The sequence below is a fragment of the Lithobates pipiens genome, unplaced genomic scaffold, assembly GCF_037356315.1.
Source record: "Lithobates pipiens isolate NorthernLeopardFrog02 unplaced genomic scaffold, aLitPip1_a1.2 Scaffold_30, whole genome shotgun sequence".
Lineage (NCBI taxonomy): Eukaryota > Metazoa > Chordata > Amphibia > Anura > Ranidae > Lithobates > Lithobates pipiens.
Window position 1 is genome coordinate 42,153,242 of NW_027507791.1, and position 12,747 is coordinate 42,165,988.

At 49.2% G+C, this 12,747-nt stretch overlaps 2 protein-coding genes across 3 annotated transcripts in view; one reads left to right on the forward strand and one right to left on the reverse strand.

Annotated features, from left to right (window-relative positions):
- The window catches only part of NCSTN (nicastrin), a 30,762-nt gene extending 25,321 nt beyond the window's left edge, over nt 1-5,441 (reverse strand). For both annotated transcript variants that reach the window (XM_077464090.1, XM_077464088.1), the window contains exons 1-4: nt 5,301-5,441; nt 3,413-3,517; nt 1,270-1,393; nt 1,021-1,136 (exon numbers count right to left, since the gene is read on the reverse strand). In XM_077464090.1, coding sequence (XP_077320216.1) covers nt 1,021-1,136; nt 1,270-1,393; nt 3,413-3,517; nt 5,301-5,355 — 400 coding nt within the window. In that variant the 5' untranslated portion in view covers nt 5,356-5,441. The remainder of the gene's footprint in view (nt 1-1,020; nt 1,137-1,269; nt 1,394-3,412; nt 3,518-5,300) is intronic.
- Nucleotides 5,442-5,483: 42 nt separating this feature from the next.
- COPA (coat protein complex I subunit alpha) overlaps nt 5,484-12,747 on the forward strand; it is a 65,186-nt gene continuing 57,922 nt past the window's right edge. Inside the window, exons 1-3 of the mRNA XM_077464087.1 lie at nt 5,484-5,640; nt 8,964-9,077; nt 11,077-11,150. Of these exons, the coding sequence (XP_077320213.1) occupies nt 5,601-5,640; nt 8,964-9,077; nt 11,077-11,150 (228 nt within the window). The 5' untranslated portion in view covers nt 5,484-5,600. The remainder of the gene's footprint in view (nt 5,641-8,963; nt 9,078-11,076; nt 11,151-12,747) is intronic.

Here is a 12,747-nt window from a genome sequence, read left to right on the forward strand (position 1 = left end):
AAAAGTGCGTATAGTGATTTCTTCTTTACAGGGTTAGATAGGTTAAGTGTTTAGATCGTGGATGTCTGGGCACTAATAGGCTGCACTGATCGACACTGTTAGACGTCACCGATTGGCAGCACTGGTGGGCACTGTTGGGACTGCACTGATAATCATTGCTGATGTCCCTAACACAAGCCGGTTCAGCGTGAGCAAAGAAAAGCTGATAACCGGCTTGTGTTTACAGCTTAAAGTGGTTGTAAACCCTTACAAACCACTTTGACCTACAGGTAAGCCTAGATTAAGGCTTACTTGTAGGTCCAAGAAATATCTCCTAAACCTACACGCTTTAGGAGATATTTACACGAAGACAGCGGCGCGCAGGCGCACTGGGCAAGCCGCAGATCGCGGCGATATGCCGCGAGTGTCGGCTCCTGTGTGCATGCGCGGGAGTGACGTCATCGCTGCTCCGGCGAATCACAGCGGCGGAGCAGCGAGAGCCACCAAGAAGATGGACGCTGGGAACTACAGGGGACAGCGGTGACTTCGTTGGCTCCTGTGTCAGGTAAGTGACACATAATGGACTACTATGCGATGCGATACGATGCGATGCATAGTAGTCCATTATGCTTTACCTTTGCAGGGAGACAAAGAGGAAGTAAACTCATCAGGGTTTACTTCCTCTTTAATCAGTTGTCATTGGACACAGCTGATCACGTGGTAAAGGGCTGCTGTGATTGGCCCTTTACCCCGATCTGTGATGAGCTGAAGGACTAGGCCAGTGATGGCGAACCTTGGCACCCCAGGTGTTTTGGAACTACATTTCCCATGATGTTCAACTACACCGCAGGAGCATCATGGGAAATGTAGTTCCAAAACATCAGGGGTGCCAAGGTTCGCCATCACTGGACTAGGTGCAGGGGGCGCGTGGGCAGCGCGATCACAGGAGTCCATGTACCGCCCTCCCGGCAAATTAAGCCCACGCTGTAGCCATCTTTCGGCTATAGCGTGGATGGGAAGGGGTTAATACTGTAGCCTTACCAAAGCCATCATTGGGGCACTGTACATCCAAAGAGAAGCCTTCCGGAGGGGGCTTGGCGTAGGTGACGGCTATCCCAGACACACGAGAGCTGCCCTTCAGTTTCTGGAGCGTGTCCCTGCAGAGAAACAGATGTCAGAAACAGGAAATGATGATAGGATAATAAAAGTCTCCGGTAATTATAAATGGTTTAGCTAGTTATAAAAAAAAAAAAGCGTGCATGTCTACCCTCTTAGTTCATCGGGTCTTACTTGTTAAATAAGTTGCCTTCCAGCAGCACCATGTAGGGTGGCGTGGGGCCGGTCTCTAGTACCCAAGGCAGATCCTCTTCCTTCTCCACCACGTGGATAACTCCCGTGTCACCATTCCTGGAAGCTGAAAACACAAGAAAACGTCACAGGGCCAGGCCAACAAATGACATCACCAACAAAGAGCTTACAAGAGATTTTTCGTGATTGGGTCAACGTCTACTTGGCAGGGCGGGCACTTAGTGGTGTCATTTTCAGTGGCACCTGTTGGATCAGAACATTGCAGGCGCTCAGCATCAGAGTGGCCTTCCAGAGGACCCCCTTGTGGACCCCTACTTGACCCATCCATGATGTTTCAGAGAGGGCACCCGGACATTACTGTGGTTGAGGTTCTGGCTCGCCTCCCAGTAGCAGTGTGGGCCTGGCTGTGGTTGTCTATATGTGATGGACCTGCCTACCCTCCTTCTCCTGCTGGTGAAATTGTTGCACGTATAAAATGTGAAACTCTTACATTTATGAAGGTTCTGAAATTGGGGCGATCTGAGGGGTGAAGATACAGGAACTGGAGTGATCTGAGATGTGACGGTCCAGGAATTGGGATGATTTCAGGGGGAAAGGTCCAGGAATTGGAGTGATCCGAGGGGTGAAGGTGGTCCAGGAATCGGGATGGCCTGTGGGGTGAAGGTGGTCCAGGAATCGGGATGGCCTGTGGGGTGAAGGTGGTCCAGGAATCGGGATGGCCTGTGGGGTGAAGGTGGTCCAGGAATCGGGATGGCCTGTGGGGTGAAGGTGGTCCAGGAATCGGGATGGCCTGTGGGGTGAAGGTGGTCCAGGAATCGGGATGGCCTGTGGGGTGAAGGTGGTCCAGGAATCGGGATGGCCTGTGGGGTGAAGGTGGTCCAGGAATCGGGATGGCCTGTGGGGTGAAGGTGGTCCAGGAATCGGGATGGCCTGTGGGGTGAAGGTGGTCCAGGAATCGGGATGGCCTGTGGGGTGAAGGTGGTCCAGGAATCGGGATGGCCTGTGGGGTGAAGGTGGTCCAGGAATCGGGATGGCCTGTGGGGTGAAGGTGGTCCAGGAATCGGGATGGCCTGTGGGGTGAAGGTGGTCCAGGAATCGGGATGGCCTGTGGGGTGAAGGTGGTCCAGGAATCGGGATGGCCTGTGGGGTGAAGGTGGTCCAGGAATCGGGATGGCCTGTGGGGTGAAGGTGGTCCAGGAATCGGGATGGCCTGTGGGGTGAAGGTGGTCCAGGAATCGGGATGGCCTGTGGGGTGAAGGTGGTCCAGGAATCGGGATGGCCTGTGGGGTGAAGGTGGTCCAGGAATCGGGATGGCCTGTGGGGTGAAGGTGCAGGAATCGGGATGGCCTGAGGGGTGAAGGTGCAGGAATCGGGATGGCCTGAGGGGTGAAGGTGCAGGAATCGGGATGGCCTGAGGGGTGAAGGTGCAGGAATCGGGATGGCCTGAGGGGTGAAGGTGCAGGAATCGGGATGGCCTGAGGGGTGAAGGTGCAGGAATCGGGATGGCCTGAGGGGTGAAGGTGCAGGAATCGGGATGGCCTGAGGGGTGAAGGTGCAGGAATCGGGATGATCTGAGGGGTGAAGGGCCAGGAATCGGGATGGCCTGAGGGGTGAAGGGCCAGGAATCGGGATGGCCTGAGGGGTGAAGGGCCAGGAATCGGGATGGCCTGAGGGGTGAAGGGCCAGGAATCGGGATGGCCTGAGGGGTGAAGGGCCAGGAATCGGGATGGCCTGAGGGGTGAAGGGCCAGGAATCGGGATGGCCTGAGGGGTGAAGGGCCAGGAATCGGGATGGCCTGAGGGGTGAAGGGCCAGGAATCGGGATGGCCTGAGGGGTGAAGAGCCAGGAATCGGGATGGCCTGAGGGGGTGAAGGTCCAGGAATCGGGATGGCCTGAGGGGGTGAAGGTCCAGGAATCGGGATGGCCTGAGGGGTGAAGGGCCAGGAATCGGGATGGCCTGAGGGGTGAAGGTCCAGGAATTGGGGTGATCTGAACTAAGAGATACAATGTAACAATTCTAGAGAATGCTAGCGGGAACTAGCAACCATTGGTTATACATTCACTTCCTAATTCCCTCCAGCGTTCTCTACAATTGTTGCAGGGAGGGGGTATGAGGAGGTCTTACACTGGCAGCCGATCTGATGAGTGGCGTTGAGAAGTCGGACACACGGAGCCGTACTGTTCAGTGGGATGTAGATCTTCCTCTCCACAGAGTTCCCCTGACACAGACCTGAGAGACACAATACAATCGTTATTCAATAATTTTTAAATATACCTCCTCCCCCCCAATTCCCAGCCCCGTAATAAACACGGATCACATGACCGGTATAAATAATAAACACGGATCACATGACCGGTATAAATAATAAACACGGATCACATGACCGGTATAAATAATAAACACGGATCACATGACCGGTATAAATAATAAACACGCATCACATGACCGGTGTAAATAATAAACATGCATCACATGACCGGTATAAATAATAAACACGGATCACATGACCGGTATAAATAATAAACACGCATCACATGACCGGTATAAATAATAAACACGGATCACATGACCGGTATAAATAATAAACACGGATCACATGACCGGTGTAAATAATAAACACGGATCACATGACCGGTATAAATAATAAACACACATCACATGACCGGTATAAATAATAAACACGGATCACATGACCGGTATAAATAATAAACACACATCACATGACGGGTATAAATAATAAACACGGATCACATGACCGGTATAAATAATAAACACTGATCACATGACCGGTATAAATAATAAACACGGATCACATGACCGGTATAAATAATAAACACGGATCACATGACCGGTGTAAATAATAAACACACATCACATGACCGGTATAAATAATAATTGGAGCAGCAGAGAGCCCAGGGACTCCTCTTGGTATTGAACAGTGATCACATGATGGCTATATATAATAATAGAGGAATGGAGGGACTCCCCTTTGAGCAGTAGAGAGCACAGGGACTCCTCTTAGTAACGGAGACCCGTATAGATACATGATGATGATGGAAGAATGGAAGGCCTCCTATTTAACCAGCAGAGAGCCCAGGGACTCCTCTGGTCACATGATGAGTATATATAATAATAACTGTTATAACGCTGATCACATGACCGGTATAAATAAAGGATGATGATGGAGGAATGGAAGGACTCCTCTTTAAGCAGCAGAGAGCCCAGGGACTCCTCTTTTGTAAACTCTGGTCACATGATGGATATATAATAATCATATTAACAATAATAATAATAAAGGAATGGAGTGTCTCCTCTTGGAGCAGCAGAGAGCACAGGGACTCCTCTTATTAGTAAATACTAATCACATGACCGGTATAGATAAATGATGATGAAGGAATGGAGGGACTCCTCTTCAAGCAGTAGTGAGCACAGGACTCCTCTTAGTAGTCACATGACCTGTATATATATAATAATAATAGAGGAATGGGAGGGGGGTGTCTCTTCTTGGAGCAGCAGAGAGTCCAGAGACTCCTCTTGGCATTGACCAGTGATCACATGACGGGTATAATAATAAAGGAATGGAGGGACTCCCTCTTGAGCAGCAGAGAGCACAGGGACTCCTCTTAGTAATGAAAACACTGATGATCACATGACCAGTATAAAGAAAGAAATAAAGCATGATGGTGGAGAGGTGGAAAGTCTCCTCTGTGAGCAGCAGAGAGCCCAGGGACTCCTCTTAATAAACTCTAGTCACATGACCTGTATATATAATAATAATAATAATAATAATAGAGGAGTGGAGGGTCTCTGTCTCTCTCTCCGGGGGGAGATCACAGATGGGCTCCTCTCCTCAGGGAAGTCTCACTTCTCAGGCTGCAGGGCAGTGGAATTAATCACGTGACTCCGCCCTCCTCCAGAAAGCTGTGCTGGATTCTGGAATCAGAGATCACATGACCCGGGGAGAGACCCGCTCATCCCCTCCCCCCCTCCTCCTCCCGGTAGAGTCGCTCACCAGTCATCAGCACCAGAGAGAACCCCAGGAACACACCGGACGCCGCCATCATCATCTTTCTCCTCTCCAGCCGCTCCACTTCCGCCCTGCCAGGAGGCCCATCGCGGCCTTCTTCCGCCAGCACTGGGCTCCACTTCCGCCAGGTCCCCGGGCCCGGGTTATGTGGGCGGAGCCGGACGCTCTGGCTGTTGTGTGTGGGGGCGGAGTCGCTGCGGCGCCAGTCCGCGCATGCTCGCCTTTGGGTCCAACGCGGCACTTCCGGGACGGTGTTGGGGTGACGTGTGACGGGCGGCCGGAGAGATGCTGACCAAGTTCGAGACCAAGTCTGCCCGGGTGAAGGGTAAGAGGGACCCCCCTGAAGGGGGTGCTGATACATTGTTGGAGGGGGGCAGTCTGGGCCTATGGGGGGGAGGGGAGAGGAAATGACTGCTGGGCCCCTGAGGAACCACAAGGCCCAGCTTACCCACCCCCCCCCCCCATTCCCGGTCATTGTGGGACTTGTAGTTCCTCAGCAGGGTTGTAGCCCAGGAATGCCCCTTTCCCTGTACAGGCCTCATCCTGGGGGCGCCAGCCAATCACAGCGATCGGAAATTTCCATCGTTCATTCGAAGGGTTTCCGCCAACCGTGCAACTTTTCTGCTTTTTATATTTGCATTATTTTATTTGCTTAAAAGAAACTAAAAAAAAAGAGAAATCGGCGCCAGCCGCACCCACTCATCTTGCTATAGCGTTACACTGTACAGTCCAAGTGATCACTGGAGAGGGGGGAGGGGAGACTGAGGAAATGTTCCTCCCGTCTGCAGCAGACGGATGACGTCAAGTCATCCTTTCCTAGAGAAGATCGGAGGAGGGGGGAGGGGTGCATGTTAAAAACTATTTATAAAAATATCCCGGCTACCCCTTCAGAAGCCGCTGCACATGGTGGGGCCCCCTCCCCCTGCGGTGCACGGAGCACCCCCCCGACACCCAGCCCCGGAGTGAGGATCTGTGATACGGCTCAGAATAATGGCAAGTCTTCTTTGGCCCGTGTAGCCATGTGACCGTACTGACCAATGAAAAAAAAAGCTCTTCTTTCTTTTTGGCGCCCGTGCTATAAGAAGCCGCCTCATACGGCACTTCTTATTGGTCGGCGCAGTCGCATGGCTACACCAACCAACGTGCGTCGCCACTGCAAGTGTTGGGGTGTGGTGCGTCACAGGGGGTGGGGGAGGGGCTATGTGCACCTCATAGTGCAGGGACTTCACCTTTCCTTTGCCATGAGAAGGTGGTCACACTATTTAATTGCCAGCCTTATAATAAGGGCAACTGACAGTATGGGAGCCATGTGGCGGGCGTCCTCACACAGGAGTCATCATAAAATAGACTTGGCGCTTCACGGGGGGGGGGACGTCATCGCGTTGGCGCTTCACAGGGGGGACATTGGTGTTTCCCCGGGGGGACGTCATCGCGTTGGCACATCATGGGGGGGAGGCGTCATCAAGTCACAGAGGACGTCATTGCATTGGCACGTCATGGGAGGGGGACGTCATCGCATTGGCGCCTCACGGAGGATGTCAGACTTACCCAGGACAGAGGCTTTTGTCCCGAGTGAGTCTCCTAACGACTACGGGCCCTGGCATTTGAGGGAGCTACAAAGCATTTACGAAAATGTCCTGTATACAGTATCTCACAAAAGTAAGTACACCCCTCACATTTGTGTCAATCTTTTCATGTGACAACACTGAAGAAATGACGCTTGTCTACAATGTAAAGTAGTGAGTGTACAGCTTGTATAACAGTGTAAATTTGCCGTCCCCTCAAAATAATTCAACACACAGCCATTAATGTCTAAACCGCTGGCAACAAAAGTGAGTACACCCCTAAGTGAAAATGTCCAAATTGGGCCCAAAGTGTCAATATTTTGTGTGGCCGCCATTATTTTCCAGCACTGCCTTCACCCTCTTGGGCATGGAGGTCACCAGAGCTTCACAGGTCACCACTGGAGTCCTCTTCCCCTCCACCATGATGACATCACAGAGCTGGTGGATGTTGGAGACCTTGCGCTCCCCCACCTTCCATTTGAGGATGTCCCACAGATGCACAATAGGGTTTAGGTCTGGAGACATGCTTGGCCAGTCCATCACCTTTACCCTCAGCTTCTTTAGCAAGGCAGTGGTCATCTTGGAGGTGTGTTTGGGGTGGTTATCATGTGGGAATACTGCCCTGCGGCCCAGTCTCTGAAGGGAGGGGATCATGCTCTGCTTCAGTATGTCACAGTACATGTTGGCATTCATGGTCCCCTCAATGATCTGTAGCCCCCCAGTGCCGGCAGCACTCATGCAGCCCCAGACCATGACACCCCCACCACCATGCCTGACTGTAGACAAGACACACTTGTCTTTGTCCTCCTCACCTGGTTGCCCCCACACACACTTGTCACCATCTGACACCAAATACGTTTATCTTGGTCTCATCAGACCACAGGACATGGTTCCAGTAATCCATCTCCTTAGTCTGATTGTCTTCAGAAAACTGTTTGTGGTCTTTCTTGTGCATCATCTTTAGAAGAGGCTTCCTTCTGGGACGACAGCCATGCAGACCAATTTGATGCAGTGTGCGGCGTATGGTCTGAGCACTGACAGGCCGACCCCCCCCACCCCTACAACCTCTGCAGCAATGCTGGCAGCACTCATACGTCTATTTCCCAAAGACAACCTCTGGATATGACGCTGAGCACGTGACCTCAACTTCTCTGGTCAACCATGGCGAGGCCTGTTCTGGGTGGAACCCATCCTGTTATACCGCTGTATGGTCTTGGCCACCGTGCTGCAGCTCAGTTTCAGGGTCTTGCCAATCTTCTTATAGCCTAGGCCATCTTTATGTAGAGCAACAATTGTTTTTTTCCAGATCCTCAGAGAGTTCTTTGCCATGAGGTGCCATGTTGAACTTCCAGTGACCAGTATGAGAGAGTGAGAGCGATAACACCAAATTGAACACACCTGCTCCCCATTCACACCTGAGACCTTGTAACACTAACGAGTCACATGACACCGGGGGGAAGAGAAAATCATTAATTGGGCCCAATTTGGACATTTTCACTTAGGGGTGTACTCACTTATGTTGCCAGCGGTTTAGACATTAATGGCTGTGTGTTGAGTTATTTTGAGGGGACGGCAAATTTACACTGTTATACAAGCTGTACACTCACTACTTTACATTGTAGACAAGTGTCATTTCTTCAGTGTTGTCACATGAAAAGATAGAAGAATTTATTTTTTTTACAAAAATGTGAGGGGTGTACTTATTTTTGTGTATAATACATGAAGACATTATTACAGTTAAGTAAGGAATGATGGTCTCCGCCAGCGCGGGACTCGGTGCACAGATGTATGTGAGAAGAAAACTTGTTAATGAGATCTGGAAAGCCTCTCCGCCCCCCCCCCCCTATTCAATTCTGTTCATTAACGGCACCGGGGACCACCGTGGATGAGATGGACCACCAGATGAAAGGGGTTCCTTGTTTAGCTCTCTGGGGTTAGAAAAAAACGAACGAATTCTGATGGAGTTTTTTTTTTTTTTTTAATTTCTATATATTATGAAATGTCAGGAATGTGAACATGCCGAGTTGGTGACCGGTCCTCCTTTTTTTTAACGTTTTTCTCTTTCTTCCTTTTTCTCTGTCAGGCCTGAGCTTCCACCCTAAGCGGCCATGGGTCCTCACCAGCCTGCACAACGGTGTCATCCAGCTGTGGGATTACCGCATGTGTACCCTCATAGACAAGTTCGACGAACACGATGGTAAGAAACCGTTTATCCCGTATTCTGCCAGAGGTGCCGCCCCTCAGACCCCTTTCACACCGAGCCGCCACCAGCGTCAGCGGTAAACCGCTGCTATTTTAAACTGGCATCAGGTGCTGGCATCATCCTGGTATAACCACCTCCACCTACGGATGTCCTACAACAGGGATATTGAAGTGCTTAAAGCGGAGGTCCACCCTAAAGTGGACCTTCCGCTCATTGGAATCCTCCCCCCCCCCCCCCTCCGGCGCCACAATTGGCACCTTTCAGGGGGGGAGGGGGGTGCAGGTACCTGTACAGTACAAGTATCTGCACCCACTTCCGGCGTAGATTCTGCAGAAGGTACGCCCCTTTCCGCAGAATCTACGCCTCTTTCCGAACGTCCCCTGCTGCCTGCTGGGAAACACACGGATCCCAGAGACAACGGGGACCATCCTTATTGCGCAGCGCGACTCGCGCATGCGCAGTAGGGAACCGGGAAATGAAGCCGAAAGGCTCCATTTCCTGATTCCCATACCCAAGATGGCGGCGGCAGCACCCGAGAGACGATCGAGAGATCGGCTTCGGGTGCCGACATCGCGGGCGCGCTGGGCGGGTAAGTGTCACTATTTTAAAAGTCAGCAGCTGCAGTATTTGTAGCTGCTGGCTTTAAAAAAAAAAAAAAACGGCGGAACTCCCTGGCGGACTCCCGTTTTTAAAGGGATTGTAAAGTGAAATTAAAAAAAAACAAAAACAAACATGTTATACTTACCTCCACTGTGCAGCTCGTTTTGCACAGAGTGGCCCCGAACCTGCTCTTCTGGGGTCCCTCGGCGGCTGTCTCGGCTTCCTCCCGCAGGTACTTCTCATGTTCATGCGAGCTCCCTCGCATGGTGAGAGAAGCACCTGCGGGCGCACTCCCGTGATACAGCCGGCGGCTATAGCCACTCGCTGTATCACACGGCCCCGCCCCCTCGGCGCTCCGCGTCAGTGGATGTGATTGACAACAGCGCCAGCCAATGGCTGCGCTGCTTTCCACCAATCCACTCCAGCCAATCAGCGGCCAGGCTGAATGGTGGAAAGGACGTCGGGGGACGAGCGCGGGACATTCGAGGGGTGAGGTAAGTAAAACGGGGGGGGCTGGGGGCGCCGGGACTGTCAGATGTTTTTTCACCTTAATGCATAAAATGCATTAAGGTGAAAAAACATTTACCTTTACAACCCCTTTAATTTAATAGTAAACCTATATCGTTTTTTTTATTTATTTTTTTTATAACAAATAGGTCATCCTTGCCAGCTCTGTGTGAGGCTGGGTTCTCACCTATGCAAATTGTATCTGTTTCTTTTTTCTCCGCATCCAATTCACATGCGAGTGTGACTGGCTCTCAATAGAGCCGATTCACGCAGGTCCGAGAGGCGGCCGCGGTGCGGATTGCAAAAGGGTCTTGTTACGTGTTTTGGTTCTGGTGTGAATTCAGGCAAAATAAATTGGACCTGACTTGGTGATCGGCGACGCACCGGACCCCAGGCATGAAAGTGCGGGCGCACATATGTGAACACGGCCTTGCAGCCATCTATCGTGGTGCTGCACGTGGGATCGGATAGGACACCGGCCGTTTGGTGGTTTTACTGTTTGGTTGAGGACACAAGCAGATGTGACCGTTTGCTTTTCCAGCATTTCAGGAATGTAAATTTTTTTTATATATTTTTTTAACCGGTAACCGGTAAATTGATGGGTTTAGTTCTGCTTTTAGGATTTACAGCTGGGGCTTCAGCAAAATGGCGACCTCCAGCAAGAAGACCCAGGAGCAATGCTGGAGGCAATTTACAACACACACTAATTTGGTAGCACAATTATTAATGTTGAATACATGTTCCTTCCTAAAGAACGTTATTTTTAATCAAGTTGTTATGGGTAAAGTTTCACTTTTAATGTCTTTATAAGTTCTAATCTATGATTTGTGGTATCTCCGTTCCACTAATGATGATTTTTTTTTTTTTTTTTTTCCTCTCTCTCTAGGCCCGGTCCGTGGTATTGATTTTCATAAGCAGCAGCCTCTGTTTGTCTCTGGAGGAGATGACTACAAAATCAAGGTGAGTGTTGTGTTCTTGTGTGTCGTGTCTTTCAAACCATCGATTCTATGCCACCTGGGGGCATGTAATAAAATCCAGTACCAGGCAGTGTTGCCCTTCTATCAGTAACTAATTGTTTAGTATGTCCAGTGACCCTCCTGTGTGCCGGGTGATGTCCTCCACCAGCATCATTCCCATACCTGGCTGTGTGTAAGATGAGGCTTCCTGAGCACCGATTCCTATTGAACCAGCAGCCTTGGTGTGTGTGTGTGTGTGTGTGTGTGTGTGTGTGTGTGTGTGTGTGTGTGTGTGTGTGTGTGGATAGATAGATATATCATATCTTAGCTCTCTCTCATATATATATATATATAATCTCTCGATCAATTAATTGGCCAGTAACATAATGGGGTTAAAAAACTAAAATGAGCCCTTTATAGTACAAAAATATAATCACTACTGTAAATATTACTTTCACTCTTCTACAGTAAAAAAAATGAACCCCTTCCAGTAGTGATTATCTGCTTTTTTTTTTTTTTTTTGGACTATCAAGGGCTAATTTTAGTCTTTTTAACCCCATTATGTTACTAAACGTCTTAGGCCTGGTTCACATCTATATGTTTTTTTTTTTTTGTTTTGTTTTTTTGCTGCTTTTTGCAGAAACGCACTACAGTTCGTTTACATGGTTTCCTATGGGACACGTTCATATAAGTGCTTTTTTTTTTTAGTTCTGCTTTTTTTTTTTTTTGGTTCAATATACTTCGATGGAGAAGCTGCAGAAAAGAATGTAATGCGTTTTTGCAGCAATTTTTTTTTTTTTTTTTTTTAACCACTTTCAGCCCCCGGACCATTTTGCTGGTCAAAGACCAGACCGTTTTTTTGCAAGTCGGCACTGCGTCGCTTTAACTGACAATTACGCGGTCGTGCGACGTGGCTCCCAAACAAAATTGACGTCTTTTTTTTTTTTTTTCCCCCACAAATAGAGCTTTCTTTTGGTGGTATTTGATCACTCCTGTGCACCGGTCGGGAACTGGTTGATCTGCCCAAAAAAAAATATATTGCAGTAAAATCACATGTGCAAAAATCGAAACGCACAGCAAAAAGCACCGCAGAAACAGATCAAAAGCAAAAACTGCATAGGTGTGTACCGAGCCTTGTGCCGGCCACACAGATCCATTTTCAGGTGGGAATATTCAGATGAAAAATCTTTGTACGTTCGCTGAATTAAAGAATGTTGTTTGAAATTTTCACTTAATTTCTGAACAAAAACCACATACACTGTGAAAGTTCGTTTGACCGAGAAGTTGAAGAGTGGTTGAAAATGACCGTCAATTTTACCCACTTTTTTTTTTTTTTTTTAATTTTTTTTTTTTTTTAAGGTTATTGACCGACTAATCGATTATGAAAATAATAATTAGTTGCAGCCCTAATATATATAATGTATGTATATGTTTGGGGATTCAAAGTAATTTTCTAGCAAAAAAAAAAATGATTTCAAGTTTGAAAAATAGGCCTGGCCCTTAAGTGGTTAAATATACTTTCATGGATGGCAATATTCCCAGCAAGACCATCATTTTTGTAACTGATTTTCAGGTTTTGGTTCTTTAGGAACTTGGTCCTC